The sequence below is a fragment of the Miscanthus floridulus genome, unplaced genomic scaffold (genome assembly GCF_019320115.1).
Source record: "Miscanthus floridulus cultivar M001 unplaced genomic scaffold, ASM1932011v1 fs_118_1, whole genome shotgun sequence".
Classification (NCBI taxonomy): Eukaryota; Viridiplantae; Streptophyta; class Magnoliopsida; order Poales; family Poaceae; genus Miscanthus; species Miscanthus floridulus.
Window position 1 is genome coordinate 42851 of NW_027096215.1, and position 21406 is coordinate 64256.

Genomic DNA, 21406 nt, shown 5'->3' on the forward strand with positions numbered 1-21406 from the left:
TTTAGGAGTTGTGGTTCCAGGGATCATGTAACGAACCTGCATTCTACAGCACGCGTCTCGCGTAGTGATCATGTCAGGGCCAAAGGGCCCGTTTGGCCAGGCTCCACCCAGCTCCGGCTCTCACCCTGTAGCAGTACTGTGCAATCATTGTGACGGAGCCAGGCGGAGCCACCCCCACACAGCTCCGGCGGCTCCTCTTCATTTGCTGTTGTTTCGAGACGGAGCCAAAGCCATATCCCCAAGAGCTACAGGGATGTATAAGATCCTACAGTGCTCTACAAGCCCGAAATCAAACAAACCCGAAATCCTGGAAAACGAGGGTGTTTGGATTCCTTGCTGCAGCTTGCCTAGCCTTGCCTAGCAAGAAGTTAGAACAGTACACGCCGGCTGTGTTCAGCTGGGGAAGAAGCTAGCTTGTTCAACTTATTTTTCCGGCCGGAGCAGTATTTTTTTCTCACAACATGCTATGTTTTCAACACGAACAGTAAATAATCCATACCAACCGAACGCTTCCGTTGTTTGGATGTTAGGCCAGCCATCTTGATTCTTGTGTAAGCAAGCTTTCCCTCACTTCAGAGAATCTCATTCCAGACAGAGACAGGTGATGATGCAGGCAACGTCATGTCGGCATCCAACCATTAGCGGTGTTTTTAATTGCTTACACAACTGCGTTGGGATATTTCAATCTGTCGATCTGGCCATATAAGCAACAAAATGACCGTGATCCGGCTGATGCAATATCATGTGCCGGTGCAGAAGAAACAGGCTCCTCTGCACGACTGCACCACATCAAGTACCTAAGTTAACTAAACCTTTGAAGTCAGTTGAGAATCTAATTGCAAAATACATTGTTTAATTCCCTGCATGCTAAGGCTGCCGCACTTTCCTCTGCGGCCTCCTTGCTGGGCCAGCATCATCAACTTGCTTTGGCAAGCTCTTTGCCTGTGTTGGTGCCTTCCCAGGTTTGGCCTCTATCTTACCAACTGCTTCTTCATCACTGTCCTCATGATTGGCTTCCTTCAATGAGCGCTTTGTGGTCTTTTCTATTTGCTTCTTTCCCCTCTTTGTTGGACGTGCATCTTCCTCATCAGTAGCTTCATCACCATGAATACTGCCAGCATTTTTAGATGAGGTATTAGCAACCCTTGCTGGTTGTTTCCTTCCCCGCTTTGCTGGTTTTGCCTCTTCCACTTCATAATCCCCATCGTCGCCATCATCACAAGTATTTGTAGCTTTGTTTGACGAGCCTTTTGCCGCCTTTACTCTTCCCTTTGCTGGTTTTGGAGCATTTCTACCTTTTCCTGACTTTGTATCGTCATCATTCTCCTTGTCTTTGCCTCCCTTAGATCTGCTGGCTGCCGCATCTGTCCCATCCAGCTTCTGTAACTCTGGCACATATGCTGAGGTCTGAACAATATAGAAGCACATTGAGAGTAAGAGCAGGATCACACAAGATAGAGTTGGTTTGATACAAAAGAACTTACCCTACCACCTATTGTAATGAAGTCAATTTTCTTCCCTGCAACCAACAAATGCAACATTTAATGTTGATAGGCCACCCTGAGCACCCCACGCATCCAAAAAAAAGAAGATATGCTCATACCATCCACAAAGGCCTTGCCAGGTTTCTTCTCCCTGGAATGAAATATCCACTTTTCTGGAAACTGATTGCTGTCGGCACCAACTTTTAAGGACTCCTCAATAACCTGTGTAAGGTAAACAAAGATTATTATGTATGAAATTATCATCCCAGTGACATGCATAAGAAGAGAAAATGGATGTCCAATAATGTCACACTCTTTTCGCTGCATAAGGATAGCATTATCATGACTCTTAAAGTCTTATTTCAATGAATTTTCTGTACTTGTCAATGAGTATACATAAAATGCTGACACACAGACTTTCCTTAATTGTTTAGTCAATAGCTTTAGATGTATGAAATAACATAGCATGCCCACTTGGTATGCTAAGGTGACGGCTCAAGCACTTCTATCCCATATCAGCCGTATCAGTCTTCAACGATTAGCAAACACAATTATTGTCTTTTCAGACTGACTGTTTGAATAAATTAATGGAAGACGCATCATCACGTACTAATTCTAGATCCAAGTAAAGTTCTCAAGCCTACAATCCATTTGCAACAAGGCAAACTCTGGATGCCAACCATGGAGGCATGGACCTACCTCTTTGATGCACTGATGGAGCATCTCACATTTGTCCTTTGATATCTTCGATGCAGTTTGCCCAGGATGAATCCTTGCCTAAATGTGAAGCATAGTCAGAAATAGCAAATTAGTTCCACAACACTGCAGATATTGAAAGCAGTGCAAATGTGAAACGAGCTTAAGTGTACATGTTGAAATTAGCAGATCACTCTTGTTTCAAACAAACATACTGGTGCAGTTGTGGTTATAACTTACAGTGTTTAAAAGATGAGCCACTAAATTATCAAACAGAGAGCATTGCACAAAGTTCTACACAAAAGTTTGGAAGCTAGTCCCTGTTTTGGAAGTTTACACAAACATGTAAGCATCACTTACCTTTTATAGATTTCAAACTAAGGTCGCCACACCTAACCTCAAGCTGCTGCAAGTTTTGTTTGTTAATATTTGGCTGCCACCACAGCACCAGCTTGCCTATCCTTGGCCCCTGGCCCAAATGCTAAAAACAGTTTTGGCTGAAGTGTGCCTAAGGTTAGTGTAGAGACACACCTCACACCCAATATGGGGGGCCGACCTTCATATATATAGCCAATATGGCTAAGTATACAAGGAATACAATCAAGTATACATAGCAGGTGCAAATTATAGCTAATCACACATAGACCTGCCTAATACCCGCCCGCAGTCTAAGCGGGAGGATCCCGGATGCATAGACTGGACCTCAATTCAGTAAACAGCTGTACAGGAAGACCCTTGGTCATGATGTCTGCGAACTGGTGAGAGGACGGCACATGAAGAACCCGAACTTGTCCCAAGGCGACCTTCTCACGGACGAAGTGAATGTCAATCTCAATGTGCTTCGTGCGACGATGATGAACGAGATTGGTTGTCATGTAGACAGCGCTGACATTGTCGCGGTAGACAACCGTCGCCGAAGCAATGGAGACGTGGAGCTCCTGCAGGAGCTGGCGCAGCCAGCAACACTCGGCCACCACATGAGCAACAGCACGGTACTCTGCTTCTGCACTAGAGCGGGAGACCGTGGTCTGGCGCTTGGAGGAGCAAGAAATCAGATTGTCGCCGAGGTAGACACAATAGCCGGAGGTGGAGCGCCGAGAATCTGGGCAGCCAGCCCAGTCGGCATCGAAGTAGGCGACCAGTGACTGAATAGGGCCGACACCGATGTGGAGGCCGGAGGAGAGAGTGCCCTTCAGGTAGCGTAGGATCCGCTTGATCATCGAGAGGTGCGGCTCGCGGGGATCATGCATGAAGAGGCACACTTGTTGGATGGCGTATGCCAAGTCAGGGTGAGTCAGCGTGAGATACTGGAGAGCGCCAGCAAGGCTCCGGTACGCAAATGGATCAGCAACAGGAGCACCGGCAGTTGCGGATAGCTTGGCCTGAGTGTCAACAGGTGTTGACGTAGAGTGACACTTAGCCATGCCGGCGCGTTGAAGGAGCTCAACGGCGTACTGTCGCTGGGATAACAACAAGCCGCTCAACGGCGTACTGTCGCTGGGATAACAAGCCATCGGCGGAGCGAGTGACGGAGATCCCGAGGAAGTGATGGAGTGCGCCCAGGTCAGTCATGGCAAACTCAGAGTGGAGGCGCCCAATGATCTGCTGAAGAAATGCCGTCGAGGACGCAGTAAGGACGATGTCGTCGACGTAGAGGAGCAAGTAGGCGATACTGGTCCCGTTTTTGTAGACAAAGAGGGAGGTGTCGGAAGTCGAGGCGACGAAGCCGAGCTGGCGAATGTATGTCGCAAAACGCTGGTACCAGGCTCGGGGAGCCTACTTCAGGCCGTAGAGGGAGCGCTGCAACAGACACACATGGTCAGGAAAAACAGGGTCGACGAAGCCTAGGGGCTGCTGGCAGTAGACGGTCTCCTCCAGATGGCCAGGCACGTGAGGCAGCAATGCTGAGAACAGCCCGGATGGTTGCTGGTTTGACCACCGGGCTGAATGTCTCGTCGTACTCGATGCCGTGGCGCTGGGAGAAGCCACAAACCACCCAGCGAGCCTTGTGGCGGGCAAGGGTACCGTCAGAGTGGTACTTGTGCTTGAATATCCACTTGCCTGTGACCACGTTGGCGCCGGGTGGCCGAGGCACGAGGCGCCATGTCCCGTTGTCGATGAGCGCCTTGTACTCCTCAGCCATGGCCGCACGCCAGTTTGGATCAGCCAAACCGCTACGGTAATTGGTGGGAAGCGGAGACGGAGTGGTTGTCGCAGAGAGACCCACATACCACATAACCGGTATGGCCCTGGACTGGGTCTGCGTGATGCGTCGTTCCTGCTGTAGAGGAGGTGCTGGTGAAGCTGCGGGCACCTGTGGTTGCTGGACAGGAACAGGACCCTGCTGTACAAGGGCAGGAGGCTGCTGGACAGGCATAGGAGGCTGCTGGACAGGTGCAGGAGCCGGTCCCGGTGCTGTAGAGGATCCGTCATGCGTCCGAGACGCCGGCTGTAGACAAGCCGGATGTCCCGAGCTGGTGGAGCGGCGTGAGCAACAGCTGGAGCCGGGGCAGCCGCTGGTGGAGCAGCAGGTGGTGGATCGGCTGCTAGTGGAGCCGCAGGCAGTACGGGGCTGTGAAACAAGATCGCGGGGTCGTCGGTCATCTCCTCAATGAATCCTTGGTGTGGCTGCCCAACAGCAGTGGGCAAGGATGCAGTACGCACCGGCACTGTAGTACCTGCAAGCAAAAAATCCAGGTCGCTTGGCGAGGACCTGGAGGGGTAAAGCCCGAAGGGAAAACAAGTCTCATCGAAGACCACATGGCGAGAGATGATGACTCGCCGAGTGGCCATGTCGAGGCAGCGGTACCCCTTGTGGGAAGAGGGATAGCCGAGAAAAACACAAGCTGTGGAGCGAGGGGAGAGTTTGTGGCGAGCCGCGGCGGTCAAGTTCGGATAACAGAGACACCCAAAGACACGTAAGTGGGAGTACTCGGGAGGTTTGTTGTGGAGGAGGGTATATGGAATGGTGTGGCGAACAGCAAAGCATGGACGCCTGTTCAGAAGATATGTGGCTGTGGCGAGCGCCTCAGCCCAGTACTGAGCAGGCATGTGTGCATGGAGCATCGTGCGGCTGATGTTGTTCAATGTGCAAAGAAGGCGTTCAACCTTGCCATTTTGTGGGGAGGTATATGGACACGTGAGGCGTAAATGAATACCACGGGAAGCAAAGAGAGTATGGAGGGTATTGTTTACGAACTCAGTGCCATTGTCGGCTTGGACAGCTTTGATGGCAAGGCTAAATTGAGTGTGGACATAATTGCAAAAATTTATAATGTGTGGGGACTTCAGATTTGCGAGTGAGGGGAAAGGTCCAACAGAAATGAGTGAAATCATCAAGTAAAACGAGATAATATTGATACCCGGATACACTGGCAACCGGGGATGTCAATACATCACAGTGAACAAGTTCAAAAGGCATGGAGCTAAATGAACTAGAATATGAAAAAGGAAGGCGCACATGTTTGCCAAGCTGACAAGAATGACACAGGTGGTGCTCTACTTTATTACAGTTGATGGACGCATTACGACGAAGAATGTCAATGGTGGCAGAGCTGGGATGACCAAGACGGTGATGCCAGAGGTCGAGATGGCGATGCTGGCATGTGGAGCGGAAGACGCAGCAGGGAAGGTGTAAAGGTCGCCAACAGTATTGCAGCGAAGCATCACGCGCCGGGTCGGGATATCCTTGATAGAAAAACCAAGAGCGTCAAATTCTGTAGAGCAGTTGTTGTCCCTAGTAAATTGACGGACAGATAGCAGATTGCAGACTAGGGATGGGACAACTAAGACATTATTAAGATGAAAATTTGACTCTGGTGTATGAAGGACAGACTCGCCACGACAGGAAATAGGAAGAGTTTGACCATTGCCAACGGTAATGGAAGAGTGAAGGGGAGGATGACGAGAAAGGAGTATACCATCCGAGGAACTCATGTGGGAAGAGGCGCCGGAGTCCAGGACCTATGCATCTGATCGAGTGCAGCAACAAGACCATCCTGGTTCCACATGGGAGCCTGTTGGGAGACGTGGAGCGGCGCAAATGTCGTCGGGGGCTGCGTAGGCGCAAAGGCCATGTGAGCCTGAGGAGGGGCGCCAAGCACGCCCTGCTGAGCCGAAGGAGGGCCCTGTGGCGCCCATGGATTGTAGCAAATCCAGGGGCCCATGGGTCGGTATTGGCCGTTCTGGCCAGCCGGCTGGGACGCGCTTGCAACGCCGCCACGCTGCTGCGCAGGGCCGCTGTTCCAACCATGCCGGCCCTTGCCCTTGCTCTTGCCGCCGCTGTTGTTGCCACCGCCGCCGCCCTTGTTGCTGCTGCCGTAGCCGATCACGTGTGGGTTGTGTGCACCTCTAGAGGTGGCTGTGGCAGCGAGAGCACGGCACCCGCCCGGGCTGGTGCAGCCAGACCCGGCGGTGGCGAGGAGGGCGGTGCTGGCGACCGTCTTTTCATCGTTGGCGAGACAGAGCTCCTTTAGTGCCAGCATGTCATGGGCTCTGGCGAATGTGGGAAGTACAGCGGAGTTGGCGATGTCATTGGCGGTGTTGGAGAAGCGAGGATTGAGGCCACGCAGAAGGGCGAGGACGAGCTACGAGTCCTCGACAGGATGGCCGACGTCGCGAAGAGCGGCGGCCTTGATCTTCAGCCGCTGGCAGTACGCCAAGATGGTGCTGTCACCTTGCACCATGGAGTGAAATTCATTGAGAAGGAAGATGGCGCGCGGCTCCCGGTTGGTGCGGAAGATTCCCTCAATGGCCACCCACAGATCACGGGCGGTTGGATCGGCACCGTCCATGGCGAGGTCGAGGACAGAGTCGTCGACGGAGCCAGAGATCCGGCCCCGGACGCAGCACTCCGCGGCATCTCACTGAGAATCATCAGATCGAAGGGGAGCAGAGCCGTCGATGTGCGAGCGAAGGCCAAACTTGCCGCACAGCGACTTGAAGAAGAACGGTTGGAGTAGTTGGATTGAAGGTCCAGCGTAATCGGGATGTGGGACTTGACATTGACTGTGGCGTAGTGGTGAGCCACGATCGTTGCAGCAGTGCCAGCGCTCATGGCAGGCATGGTGGGAGTGCCTGTCGCGGGCAGGGTGCCGGCATCGGTGGTCGGGGAGGAGCGCGATCAGGAAGGGGCGCGCGGGGGGTAGGAAGGGCGGAAAAATAGGATCTGATAGGCTGATACCATGTAGAGACACACCTCACACCCAATATGGGGGGGTGACCTTCATATATATAGCCAATATGGCTGGGTATACAAGGAATACAATCAAGTATACATAGCAGGTGCAAATTATAGCTAATCACACATAGACCTGCCTAATAGTTAGGTGGTCAATTTCCTTGCTACAGAAGTGTGGCAAGATTAACCATAGGCAAAAATATGTGGCATAGTTAATTATGAGCTAAAAATGTGAAGCACCAGGCACATTGCAAGTGTAATAAGAGGCCAATAAAACATGATAATAATAACTTCCAATTCCTTGCTTGTGTTGCAGCAAAAATCTTTGCTAAAATGATGGATCTCCTGTGGCGACACAGTTCATGAATCTGCTGGTGGCCATGGCAGTGCCGACCCTACATGGGGTACCACACTTGTCTCCTATGACACCAGAGAGAAGTTGCTTGCGCTGAGGTAAATAGTGTAGCAGCAAGCTCAACATTGAGCTAGTCAATATTATCTATGGTAATTTTGTTCAGAAGAACAATAAAAGAATTGTCTAATATCCATATTGTGCAACACTGGAAGTACATAAAAGTTATATTTAATTTTTTTTTGTCATGGATCATAAACTGTAAATCAGTGGAAGCAATGTCCAGAGCACAAGACCTGATAAAGTACTTCATCTGCCATCCAGTTGCCAATTCCTGATATAAAACTCTGCAAAACAAGGGGTTCAGAACCTAGAGTACATCTGCACCTGCTAATAACATTTTATATGATTGTTTCAAAAAAATTAACATTTTATATTAAAATTATTGTTTCTACTACGACTGAGGAGACACATTGGTATCCTAAACCACATTCTCTTAGGGTGTCTTTGGCAGGGCTCCATCTGAGCAGCTCCGGCTCCTCATGGCACCGTGCTTACTGTGCTGCACTGTACCACCAGCGGAACAGCTCCATCCCCTCGTGTTTTTTTGCCTACCGAACAGACGGAGCTGGCGGAGCTGTGTTTCTGGGGCTCCTCCGGCTAGACTATAGTGCGCTACAGTGCCAGATCCGGAAGAAGCCTAGCCAAATGGGGCCTTAAATAACTGACTGAAACATTGAATCAAATGCCTTTAAGGTCTGAATTTTTTGTGTTTTGAGCAAGATATTTCTAAGTTGTTTCACACCACTTCACATATGACTAAAGCACTGAATTATATTCAGAGCTGCGTTAGGAACTAGCATAAACAAACCTTATCTGCTTAATATTTGGGTTCAGGCAATTTGGGTCCACACCAAAATTTAGAAACTCATACCTGATCAAGTAAAAGGGCTTTTATTGGCCCTTTCTTTTGACCTAATGACTTCATAAATTCATCAAGCTTGATTGGTTCAAATAAGGCATCAGGTCCAAGCTCAGAAATTGGAGGGGCAGCTTCTGGCTATTAGAACATACAAAAGTAATTAGACATATCAAACATCACAGCAAATAGAAGAGTAAACTTTTCCAATAATCACTATAGACTATTACGTTGTCAAGCAGTCTTATTTTTGCAAAACGCCTCTTATCAGTGAAGGAAAACTCCAAGCCATCATCCATCTGCAACAGGTTAACAAGAAGATGAACAAACAAGAACATATTTATATATATAAAAAATAACTAGCACAACTTGTTGGTCCAATATCCTTTTGCAGTTAAAAAAGAAGGCAAGCCCACTTAGCAACAACAACAACAAAGCCTTTAAGTCCCCAACAAGTTGGGGTAGGCTAGAGTTGAAACCCAGCAGAAGCAATCAAGCAAGCCCACTTAGCATGCAAGAAAAACAAATGCCCCAGCAGGTACACAAGTCCATAATTAGAATATTTCAATATGTTATTTTTTTCAACTTCTGCAATGTTACTGCTTCTCATGTAAATACAATTATCTGAATCGGATACCATGGAAGTTACCATCACCACATAAGACATCAATTTGCTTGGATCAGAAGTAAGATATTTAAGAATCACAATCCAAATATAAGTCAATATCATGAAATTGTAGGTCATAGCTCATATAAGATATTTCAGATTCATCTGTGAAATCATTGGATCTTATATTAAAAACAAATAATAATATGTGTTATTGTGTATAAATGAGTTAGGTAATTTGCCAGCAGAAACAAACATGCTTTCAATTCATAAGAGAACAGGAATACAATGAGAAGGTTATATGGTTAGAATACATACTTCAGCGAACAGTTTAGAGTACTTTGAGGGCCACTCCTCAGTTGGGCTCACTGCAGACCTACATGGAATGCCACATGAAAGAAAATAAGCTGAATTATTTCCACTGTCTTTTCACCCCTTGATGCTAAGTTTTAACTTCAATATTATACATTTCTTGGTTAGTCTTCATATGCAATCAACATCCCATGTGACCAAACTATGCAAATTGTGTATGTGATAAGTTTGCGTACAGACTTTCCTGGTAATAACAGAACCAGAATTATCTATTAATAGTATGTTGAAACTCTACTAAAAAGTTAGAACCCTATTGTTATTTTTTTTTCTCGAACACGCAGGAGAGTTGTATATCATTATATTAAGAAAAAGGGAAAGAACCCTTACAAACCACACACACACACAAAGAAGTTACAAACACATTTGCGCCAGTAAAATACAGGGATATGATCGCGACCTAAACACGCACTACTCCGACAACTGGGCAAAAAGGTAAGAAATACCTTTAGCCCCGGCCAAACCCCATAAGTGTAATTCCTCGCTAACGAGCAATAAGGCTCTAGCCAAACAAAGAGGTACACCATCAAATACACATCTATTGTTGTTATTACAGTTAGAGGTAGTTAGGGATCCCGTATTGTCATATGTATACAGGAGGCGTCTTGCCCACTTAGTCTTACACTCTATTTATACCACCCGTGGGCTCAATGTAACACATCCACACATTATACGCAATTTTTCTACTTTCATGGTATCACGATTTAGGGCTTTGATCCTGAGCCAAGGCTTCCACTGACACCACCGCACCGCCCCCGAGAAGATCGATCTCCCCCAAGGGCAGTGGCATCATAGGAAGGTTATGCTGCCGCCCTGGCGTTGAGCAGCAACAAATCATCAGCATGGCTTGCCGTGGGCATCGATGGGTTGCCACACTATTCTTGTCATTGCCAACCCTCTATGTCGTCCCTTGGAATCACTATCATCGGGAACTACCAGCCCCTCCCTAGCCACACCAGATCTGCCTCCCCCCCCCCCCCCCCCCCCCCCCCCTCCCTTGCGCCACTACTGTCGCTGCCCCTTGAGCACGAGCACATGGCTACAGAGGACGCCCTTGGGGACACCGGACTGCTGCCCTTAGGGACATCGGTTGCCGGCTTGCCGCATAGTGGTGGCTGGTCGTCACGTCATCGCAAGTGGACGTCGGACCTTCGCGCCGCCCCTGGCCTTGCAGCAACCATCTGATCTATTGCTATGTTCTTTTATTTTCCCGATGAGAGATCGGGGTTGTCACCCTGGCTGCCAATCTCTCGACATTCGATCGTTGACCCTCCCAAGGACGCTGCTCGTGGTCAAGCCATCTTCCTAGTCATTGCCTATCTAGGCTGGCGCCACCCATACTGCTGATCCTTGTCACACCAACCCTCAATCCAAGTCCGCCTACTGCTACCACCTACGAGAAGTCGCCGCCAATGTTGCAAATCGATGACGTGAGCGCTTGTCGATACGTCTGAGCAGCCCGGTCTACCTTGCCGACGGGAGTTCTTCACCGAGCTTGACTCTAGCGTCCGAGGCTCCATCAAGTTTGGGGATGCCTCCGGCATGGAGATCAAGGGCGTCGGCTCCGTCATGTGATGGGTGGCGCCAGTGTCGAGGCACCACCCGTCAGTCATGTCGTTGCCGGAGCCGTCGCCGAGGAGGGCGTGTGCTTTTGGCTCGTCAAGGTGGAGGAGAGCCGCTGCGGCCGGTGCCGCTGGAGGTAGCTCGATGCTTGCATGTGTCATGAACAGAGCCGGCTCCTCCTCCGCCTGTGCGACGTGGGCCTGGCCGCGTCGTGGCTGTCGACAGTCCTTGGCCCAATGACCAAGCTGGCCGCAGTTGCGGCAGGCGTCGTCTCGTGCCGGCGGCACCGCCCTGGGCGCCTCTGCGGGCATCACCCTCAGCACGTCCTCGCACCCCGGCCTGGGCATCTCTGCGCGCCTTGCGCGGCTTGCCACGCTTGCGGCTGCCAGTCGCGGAAGAAGGCTCCTCCTTCCGGTCACCTTGGCAGGCATCCCACTGCTCCCGAGTGAGAAGGAGCTTCCCGCTAGTGGTGATGGGCCCCGAGAGAGATTGTGGCTCATCGCTGTCGACGACCTTGAGACGACCTATCGCCTCCTCGATCGACATCGTGGAGAGATCCAGCAGGGACTCGATCGAGCGAGCCATCTGCTTGTACTTCTCGGGGACGCAGCGGAAGAGCTTTTCGACGGCTCTCTCCTTGCCGTAGGTGTCATCGCTGAACTGCACCATCTTCTGCAACCGAGTGTTGAGACGGAGAGCAAAGTCATCAACGTCCTCACCTGGCTTGAAGGCCAGGTTCTCCCACTCCTTGCGAAGTGCCTGCAGTGTGGACTTGCGGGCGCGGTCGCTGCCGATGAGTGCCGCAGCGATGGCGTCCCAAGCCTCCTTGGCAGTCCGCTTGTTGGTAAGCGAGAACTGCATCTCGGGCGGGACTGCAGCGATGAGGGCATCCAGCGCCCGTCGATCTAGGTCGTAGTCGACGTCGCCATACCGGACTGCCTCCCACATGTGCCGCACCTGGAGCTTTACCCTCATCACCGCAGCCCACTCGACGTAGTTGGTCTTGGTGAGGGTAGGCCACCCACCACCGGGGCCGACATCCCGGACGACAGCCTGGAGCCCGTGGTAACCACTGTACCGATCTGGGGAGAGAGCCACGCTGCCTGTGAAGGTCGCCTCTCCATCGACCCGTCCGCCACCGTCGCCGTGCGCGCCTCCTCCAGGAGCGCCGCCGCCGTGTGCGCCTCCTCCAGGAGCGCCACCGGCGCGTCCGCGCCTGTCGGGGCTGCCGCCGCGCTCGTGGGCGTGCGCGGCTGCCCACTGCGCCGCCCGCGCTCGTCCTGCCTCCCTCCCCAGCAACTCGAGGTCCGCGTCGGCGCTGTCGTCAGCAGAAACGGAGCTGCTGATGCTGCCCCGCAGGGCCTCGACCTCTGCTGCCGCCGCACGGGCTGCATCCGCCGCCGCCGCTGCTTCCGCCTCCACTCTGGCTGCTGCCAGCTCCGCCGCTGCTAGCCTCGACGCCCTTGCCGCCGCTCGCTCGCGTTCCTCTGCCGCGGCAAGTTCGGCCTCCTGCCGACGCCGCGTGCTCGAGGCGACCGAGCGCTGAGACTGCTCTGCGGACATGACGCGCTACCGGGGGGGGCTGCTGCGTGGGGAGAGGACTGCTTCAGATGAGCTGCTGCTCGTCTGCGCAGAGGGAGAGGAGTGAGCAGGATCGGCCGGAGCTGCTGCTGCTCTTAGCTGGGGCTGTTGCGAGGCTAGAAAAGAAGATGAGCAGGAGATGCTCAGGCTACAGGATAATACAGCTCTGATACTAGTTGTTAGTCGCTGAATTCTTACTCTTGGTAGTAGCAGAATTCTTACTCTCATCGAGAGAGGATGACACTAGGAGTTGGAGCAATTTTCTGGTTTATTTCCAAATGCCATGCCAACCTGAGGGGTTGGGGGTACATATATATAGGCTGCTAGCCAGCCAAGCATATGCCAAGATGCTAGTCTAAGATGTTGTCCTAATGCTAAGATGTTGTCCTCTAGTCTAAGATGTTGTCCTCTAAGATGTTGTCCTCTAGTCTAAGATGTTGTCCTAAAAACAGACCATGCAGCCACAAGGACCATGTGACCAGCACAGCCCCACAAAGACCAGCCAACACATGAGACTTATCCCATCACAGCCAGCTCTCTCTTTGTCCCGACGCAGTTGTCAGTGGGAAGCTGGTGATTATGTGTACTCATGTGACTATTGATGTTTCAGGTTTGAGCCTCCCTCCATGGCTTCGACCACGTCCACCTCGACCTTAGCTACTTAGAGACTAAAAGGGTTATCATCCTCATGAGCTGTTGGCGAATTGGGGCTGCCAGAGGGCAGCTTGGCCAGCAGGCCACTTGGATTGTATTGAATTGCAAATAACAACTTAGATACAAAAGATGCTAACCACTGCATATATATAAGCAAGTGGTGTACCTACTCCTTAGCATATTCTAACTGCATAAAGCAGATGCTATGATTCCTACTTGGTTGCCAAGACACCATGATCAACTTGGTTGCCAAGGAAACAGAAAAATTACATGACAGTGAATAGTAAATAGCTATAGTAGGTAACTAGAAGAACACTAGGCTAACTACTGACAATTCTCCCCTTTAGCCTTGTAGTCCTTGGAAGTGATGTGCTTGAGCCCAATTCTTCCCCTCATCAAATTTTGATCTTCCAAGAGACTTGGTTAGAATGTCAGCCAGCTGATCAGTGGTGGATATGTGATTAGCCCTAATACTTCCATCTTCCAAGCAGTTTCTGATGAAGTGATACTTGATTCTGATGTGCTTACTGCGCTCATGAAAGACTGGATTCTTGGCTAGAGCAAGTGCAGACTTGCTATCAACCTTCAGTTCGACCACTTCCACATTTCTTCCAAGGAGGTCTGCCAACAGCCTGGATAGCCAAATAGCTTGTGTTGCAGCTGTGGTAGTGGCAATGTACTCAGCTTCACAACTAGATAGAGCCACCACCTTCTGCTTCACTGACTGCCAGCACACAAGATTGCTTCCCAGAAAGAACAGAGTGCCACTAGTGCTCTTGCTGGTGTCAATGTCCCCAGCCAAGTCACTGTCGCAGTACCCAACAAACCTTGCTCTCCCTGGAGCCTTAGTGTAGTGAAGGCCAAACTCCAGAGTACCAGCCACATATCTCAGGATGCGCTTGATGGCAGCTTGGTGCTCTGCAGTCGGCCTCTCCATGAATCGACTGACAAAGCCTACTGAGAAGGCTAAGTCAGGTCTTGTGTGAACCAAGTAGCGCAGGCTGCCCACCAATCTTCTGTATTGGGTAGGATCAACTTCTGCAGCCGTGCTCTGCCTGCTCAACCTCAGCCGCTCCTCCATTGGTGTATGGGTAGGGTTGCAGGCATCCATACCTCCTAGCTCAAGGATCCTCTTGGCATAATGGGTTTGCCTCAGAGTGATCCTAGCTGAATCCTGGTGTACTTCGACCCCCAGGTAGAAGGACAGGAGGCCGAGGTCGCTCATGTCGAAAATCTTCTTCATCTGAGCCTTGAAACCTTCTATGGCTTGAGTGCTGGCACCGGTGATGATCAAGTCGTCAACATAGACGCCGATCAGCAGCAGCTCCTCCCCTGTCCCTCGCCTGTACATCGCAGCTTCATGGTCGCTTTGCTGGAAACCCATCTCCTTGAGGGTGGCGTCCAGCTTGGCGTTCCAAGTTCGCGGAGCCTGCAGTAGGCCATACAAAGCCTTGTGCAGACGGTACACCATCTTCTCCTTCCTGACGACGGTGAAGCCAGGCGACTGCTTCACGTACACCTCCTCCTTGAGGTCGCCGTTGAGGAAGGCTGATTTGACGTCCATGTGGTGGACGCGCCATCCTTCTTGGGCCGCCAGCGCGAGGAGGTCTCGGACGGATTCCATGCGCGTCACGGGAGCAAACGCGTCGTCGAAGTCGATCCCTTCCTGCTGGACGAAGCCCCGCGCCACCAAGCGCGCCTTGTACTTGGTCACCGCGCCCCGCTCGTCCTTCTTGAGCTTGTAGACCCATTTCAGAGTGATGGGCCGGTGACCAGGAGGAAGCTCCACAAGCTCCCACGTGCGGTTCTTCTCAACCGCCTTGATCTCTTGCTCCATGGCGGCCTGCCAGGCAGGATCGCCTTTAGCCTCCGCGAAGTTGGCCGGCTCGCCGGCGTGCGTGAGATGAAGCTCGGCGAAGAGACGTGAAGCCGGCGGCGGTGTGGGCGCGTCCCCGACGATGTTGGGCATGGTACGATACCGCAGCTGCTCGCCGTCGTAGGAAGCGTCAAGGCGATCGTCGTCGTCCTCGAGCGGTGACGCGAACTCAACTGGGTCCGCCTGCTCGGTCTCTGCTGCTGGTGAAGCAGAGGAGGCCGGTGGATCGTGCTCCCCTGGAGCTGGTGACGGCGTGCGCGGCGAAGCTCCGTCTGCGTCGACTCCCCAGAACTCGATGTCGAAGTCGCTGGAGGCGGAAGCAGACGTCCCAACGGCCGAATTGGACCAATCCCAGCCGCGCCCTTCATCAAACACCACGTCGCGGCTCACCTTGACGCGTCCTGTCGCCGGATCGAGGACCCGGTAGGCCTTGGCGCCCTCAGCCTAGCCGATGAAGACCCCAGCCTTGCCGCGGTCGTCGAGCTTGCGCAGCTGCCCGAGCTCCCTTGTGTAGGCGACGCAGCCGAATGTGCGCAGATAGCTCACCACCGGCGCTCGTCCGTGCCAGGCCTCATAGGGGGTCTTGCCTTGCAAGCTTCTCGTCGGCGCGCGGTTGAGCAGATGCACCGCCGTCATCACCGCCTCCCCCCAGAATTTGGTCGGCATGGACCTCTGCTTCAGGAGCGCGCGTGCGGTCGCCACGACCGTCTGATTGCGCCGCTCCACCACACCGTTCTGCTGCGGTGAGTGTGGTGCAGAGTAGTGCCGCTTGACTCCTTCGGCGGTGAAGTACTGCGCCAGCTCACCGACGGTGAACTCTCCTCCATTATCGGTCCGCAGCACCTTGAGCTCACGGCCGGTCTCCTTCTCTGCTTCGGCCTTCACCCGCTTCACGGCATCCGCAGCAGCATCCTTGGCCGGCAGATGCACCGCCCACATGAAGCGGGTGGCGTCGTCCACCATCAGCAAGAAGTAGCGGCGCCCTCCTGGCGTCGCCGGCGTCACCGGCCCGCACAAGTCGCCGTGGACGAGGTCCAGGGGTGCCTGCGCGCGGTACTGTGCCTGCTGTGGAAACGGCTTGCGGCGGAGCTTGGTGGTGACGCAAGTGTCGCAGACTTGCTCCGCATGCTTGATCACCGGCATCCCCCTCACCATCTCCTGCTTGCCGAGCTGGTGCAGCGCCTCGAAGCTGAGATGCCCGTAGCGCTCATGCCATCTCCATGACTCGTCCTCCTTCCTGGCGGCAAGACACACCGGCTGCGCGGCCTCCAAGTGCAGGATGTACAACCGACTGGTCCCGCGATGTACCTTGGCGAGAAGACGACCACGCCGGTCCCAGATTCGGAGCACTCCATGTTCAATCTCCACTCTGGAGCCTCCTTCGTCGAGCTGCCCCAAACTCATGATCGAGTTCCGGAGCGCTGGGATGTAGAAGACGCCATGGAGGACGCGCTGCTCCCCGTTCTTGGCCTGGAAGACGATGGAGCCGGTCCCCTTGATCTCCACTCGAGACGAGTCGCCGAAACGCACCGTGCCGCGCGCCGTGGTGTCGAGCTCGGCGAAGAGCTCCCGGCGGCCGGTCATGTGATGCGTGGCCCCGCTGTCGAGGTACTAGCCGTCGAGCGCCTCCTCGTTGGCGCTAGTGTTGAGGAAGACACGCGCACGTGGCTCGTTGATGTCGAGGGAGGCCGTGGCCTTGGAGCAGACGGCTTCGGTCTTCTTGTCGAGCTCGAGGAAGCCGTGGGCGAGGAACAGAGCACCATCATTGTCCTCCGCCTCTGCGACGTGCGCAGCACCGCCACGCCCACCACCGCGCCGTCCACCTCGATCACCTCCAACGCGGTTGCCTCCTCCGCGTTGGTTGCCACCGCCGCCGCCGCCGCGGTCACCACCACCACAGCGCGGCTGGCGGCAGTCGTGCGCCCAGTGGCCGCGATCACCACAGTTGAGGCAGGTGTCGTCGTCCGCCCCGCGATCGTCGCCACCGCCTCTGTCTCCTCCGCCGCGATTGCCCTTCCCGCGATGCTTCTTGCCGCCGCGTGGACGACGTCGCGGTTCCTTGCCTGACGCGGAAGCGGCAGCCTCCTCCTTCTCCTTGGCACGCCACTGCTCCCTTGTCAGCAGCAGACCACCGATGGCGGCCGGTTCCGCGGCCAGTGCCTCCATGTCGTCCACCGTCTTCAAGGGCCCAGACACCTCGATGGTGAGGTCCTGGAAGTCGAGAAGCGTCTCGATGGCGATCCGGAGCTGGGCGTACTTCGGCGGCACGGCGCGCAGGAGCCTCTCCACCGCGCGCTCTTCATCGATGTCGTTGTCGCCGTGGAGAAGAAGCTGCTGCTTCAGGGCCATCAAGCGAAGGGTGAAGTCCTCGATCTGCTCACCCGGACGGAAAGCGAGCTTCTCCCAGTCGCTGCGGAGTCGCTGGAGCGTGGCGCGGCGCACCCGATCGACGCCGATTCGTGCGGCGGCGATGGAGTCCCAGGCCTCCTTGGCCGATCCCTTCTCGGACAGCGGCATCTGCATCTCCTGTGGTACGGCGGCGATGATCGCCTCCACCGTGCGCCTGTCCTCATGGTACGGCAGGTCCTGGTACTCGATCGCGTCCCAGAGTTGCCGCGCCTGGAGCTTCAGCTTCATGATCGAGGCCCACTCATGGTAATTGGACTTGGTGAGCATCGGCCAGGTGGAGCTCGAGCCAGAATCCTTGTACACGGTCTGGATCACCGGCGAGCGGCCCCTGGCCCGTCCGCGGCGGCGATCCTGATCCCGATCGGGCGACCGCGTCTACCTGCGCTCGCGCTCCGGGCTCCTCCGCGGAGGCGGGCGGCGATCGCACAGCGGATCCTCCTCCACCAACTCTCGACGCAGAGCCGCGGCCGTGGCGGCCGCGTTCCGAGCTGCTGCTGCTGCGGCCTCCGCGGCCTGCTGCGCCTGCGCAGCTGCGGCCTCTGCCGCGGCCAGACGCTGCGCACGCTGCTCGGCGGCGGCGGCGGCGGCTGCTGCTCTCTCTGCGGAGGTGGCCATGGCTCTCCCTCTCTCTCAACCCTGTGCTCTGATGCCAATTGTTGGCGAATTGGGGCAGCCAGAGGGCAGCTTGGCCAGCAGGCCACTTGGATTGTATTGAATTGCAAATAACAACTTAGATACAAAAGATGCTAACCACTGCATATATATAAGCAAGTGGTGTACCTACTCCTGAGCATATTCTAACTGCATAAAGCAGATGCTATGATTCCTACTTGGTTGCCAAGGCACCATGATCAACTTGGTTGCCAAGGAAACAGAAAAATTACATGACAATGAATAGTAAATAGCTATAGTAGGTAACTGGAAGAACACTAGGCTAACTACTGACATGAGCTACTTGTCGATTTCTATTCCAGTTCCAGTCGCATCTGCAGTGCAGCATTACTACGACTACAGGGGATGTTAGTCTTCGACTTCTTCTCTAGTCTAATCATCTGTGATGCTTCTGCTATGACTACAGGGGGATGTGAGTACATTTGGTAGTTAGGGATATTGTAATCCCGTATTGCCATATGTATTCGAGAGGCGTCTTGACCCCCAAGTCTTGCACTCTATTTATACTACCCGAGGACTCAATGCAATACATCCACACATTCTACGTGCTTTCAATCCCAAATGGTTTAAGCCCCAAGAATCACAAGGGAGTTGAGGCCTTTCTGCAGTTGTTCTCCAATAGCAAGGATAATCTTCTCCCACCAATCATCAAAGAATCTTCTCCAATCTGAGCGGCAAGGATCTGTAGGCCTACCCTTTGGAATATCCTGAACCAAAAATTCCAAGCAAAGATGCAAGAAAGGAGAGGATGGTTGATGGATTCCTCAGATTGATCACAACGATGACACCTCTCTGGATGAGGGATCCCTTTTCTTGCTGGAAGATCGGCCGTCCAGCACCTGCAATGAGGTGGTCTTGCAGCCTGTAGTTACAGATATTCATATTTGGTGCCTTTCTTCGAATGGCCTATAGGAATTTCTTACAGGGGATGCACTCCTTCGGGCCTTATCATAGGATTGAGACCATATTGTTATTGTTTTAGGAGAAGTATAGGAGAGGACTATTGAATAAACCATCCAAACCCCAGAGGATGCCATTTGACACTGATATGGTCACCGATACACTACTTCGATCACTAGTTAGTGCTTCATTGTAACAAATGTATGCAAGTCAAAGCAAAGTTGTGGTATTTTGAAACTAGTTTTCAAGAAAAATCTAGCTACACCATGTCCAAAAGTAATTTCTAGAACTAGAATTACCATTCCCAATGTACAGATTAAGGCTTTACTACTGACTGCAGGCTTGGTTTTATTGTGTGCCCTCATGCTTACACCTTCTATACCATCAAAGTGGCTCAGGTGGCACCAACTAACACAATGATAATTGTATGTATCTGCTATTACAGCATAGCATGCAAAATGGAATTAATCTAAAATTGTGATAGTTCTTTTGTTTCTGTGTAGCACCAACCATTCTGTTTCTAAACTATGTAGCTAATTCTTAAGTGAGAGGTGTTAGCTGCCTTAAGCTAAAACATGCAACATAAAAGAATGAAATTTGTGAAAAGAATAAACCTTTTATATTTGCTAATCTCCACACCTTTGATGTAAATAGCCCCAGCCATACCTGTAGCAAAGGCTAAAAGTTATGTCCATCTCTGTAAGATCTCATATGCTTACAGCTTGAAAAAAAATCAAGACTTCTGAAACAATTCATAGAAGGGAAAACCGCAACAGCCCAAAAGGGACCATTACAATCATTTACACTGTGGAAAAACTAAATTCTACAGATTACACACATGCTTTTTAATTGAAACTAATAGTTGAACACTGTGGAAAATTTTGCATTTTAATCGAAACTAATAGTTGAACACTGTGGAAAAACTGAATGCTCCAGATTACACATTTGCACTACACCTCAGGAAAATAAAACTCGGCAGTCGGCACATGGAACTCCCTAAAGTTGTGTGAATGCAGCATGGAAAGAGCCCAAGAATAGCCTGGACACAATAACTCGAAATGAAAAGGGGGAAGAAAAGGTAATCTCGAATCACCAAAAAAGGCTTCTGTATTGCTAACCTTCAAAACCACACAATAAAAAACTCAAGAACCAAGATACGGACCAATACGCGACGTAGGTAAGGAAACCAAACGGAAACAATCTGGGGACATGAGAACGGGGACGGACCGAACTGAAAAGTGGGATGCGGCGGGGAGTCGAGCTCGAGCCACATGTTCTTGCCCTTGCGCCGCGCGGCGGCGATGGTCCTCCCGACCAGCGACGCCTCCAACCGTTCGGGGGCGACCCCGTCGATGACCTTGGTGTCGTCTGCGGCGACGCACCGCACGATCCTCTTCCCGACGCAATGCTCCTCGAGCGCCCGCCGCGCCACCTCTACTTCCGGAAGCTCCGGCATCTCTCCCCCCTGACCTAGGGGTTTTCCCCTTCGCTTCTCTCTTTCAGGACAGATGGTGTGGCCTTGTATATGCGCTACTATTTGGATCTAGAATTCGTAGCTCAATAAAGCTTCAGTACTCTCTCCATCACCAATAAATCAATCATCTAAAGTTAAGTTATCTTAAATTTGTCAATTTTAACAAGAGTAATAACTTTGTTGGTGGGCTGATGGTTTTTACGGCTAATAAGCCAGATGATACTGTTTTGCTGTGAGAGAAAAATTAAGCATTTATAATATTAAATAAATACATCGTGAAAATATATTTCATGATTCATCTATTGATATTAATTTAGTCTCATAAAATATTAATGTTTTTTCTATAAATTTAATCAAATTGTGAATAATTTAACTTAAGACAACTCTAAAAGTTATTTCTTTATAAAAAAATGGTATATCCTAAGGCCCTGATTGGTTCCTGCAGTACGTTCTAAAATTCTTGTCACATCGAATGTTTAGACACATGCATGGAGTATTAAATATAGACTAATTACGAAACTAATTGCACAACTTGCGACTAATTTGCGAGACGAATCTTTTAAGCCTAATTAGTCCATGATTTGACAACGTGATGCTACAGTAAACATATGCTAATGACAGATTAATTAGGCTTAAAAAATCGTCTCGCAAATTAGCCTTCATCTGTGTAA

The 21406-nt window shown here is 51.9% G+C and overlaps 1 protein-coding gene across 1 annotated transcript; it reads right to left on the reverse strand.

The window, feature by feature from the left end:
* Window positions 1-608: 608 nt before the first annotated feature.
* On the reverse strand, window positions 609-20785 carry LOC136530388 (formamidopyrimidine-DNA glycosylase-like). The gene is made up of 10 exons (XM_066523129.1): window positions 20489-20785; window positions 19876-19927; window positions 9556-9613; window positions 8861-8929; window positions 8646-8771; window positions 8008-8058; window positions 2184-2261; window positions 1604-1706; window positions 1485-1519; window positions 609-1407 (listed from the first exon to the last, which is right to left on the reverse strand). Exons 1-10 carry the CDS (start codon window positions 20715-20717, stop codon window positions 868-870), a joined length of 1341 nt encoding a protein of 446 aa, XP_066379226.1. The 5' UTR covers window positions 20718-20785; the 3' UTR covers window positions 609-867.
* Between the last annotated feature and the right edge of the window lie 621 nt (window positions 20786-21406).

Excerpts from the sequence above, each read along its gene's own strand:
- LOC136530388 (XM_066523129.1), bottom strand. The coding sequence starts at position 20,717 with ATGCCGGAGCTTCCGGAAGTAGAGGTGGCGCGGCGGGCGCTCGAGGAG. Across the intron at positions 19,928-20,488 it reads GCATCCCACTTTTCAGTTCG|GTATGGCTGGGGCTATTTAC; the intron begins GTCCGTCCCCGT and ends CCTTTGCTACAG. Across the intron at positions 9,614-19,875 it reads GAGATTAGCAAATATAAAAG|GTCTGCAGTGAGCCCAACTG; the intron begins GTTTATTCTTTT and ends CATTCCATGTAG.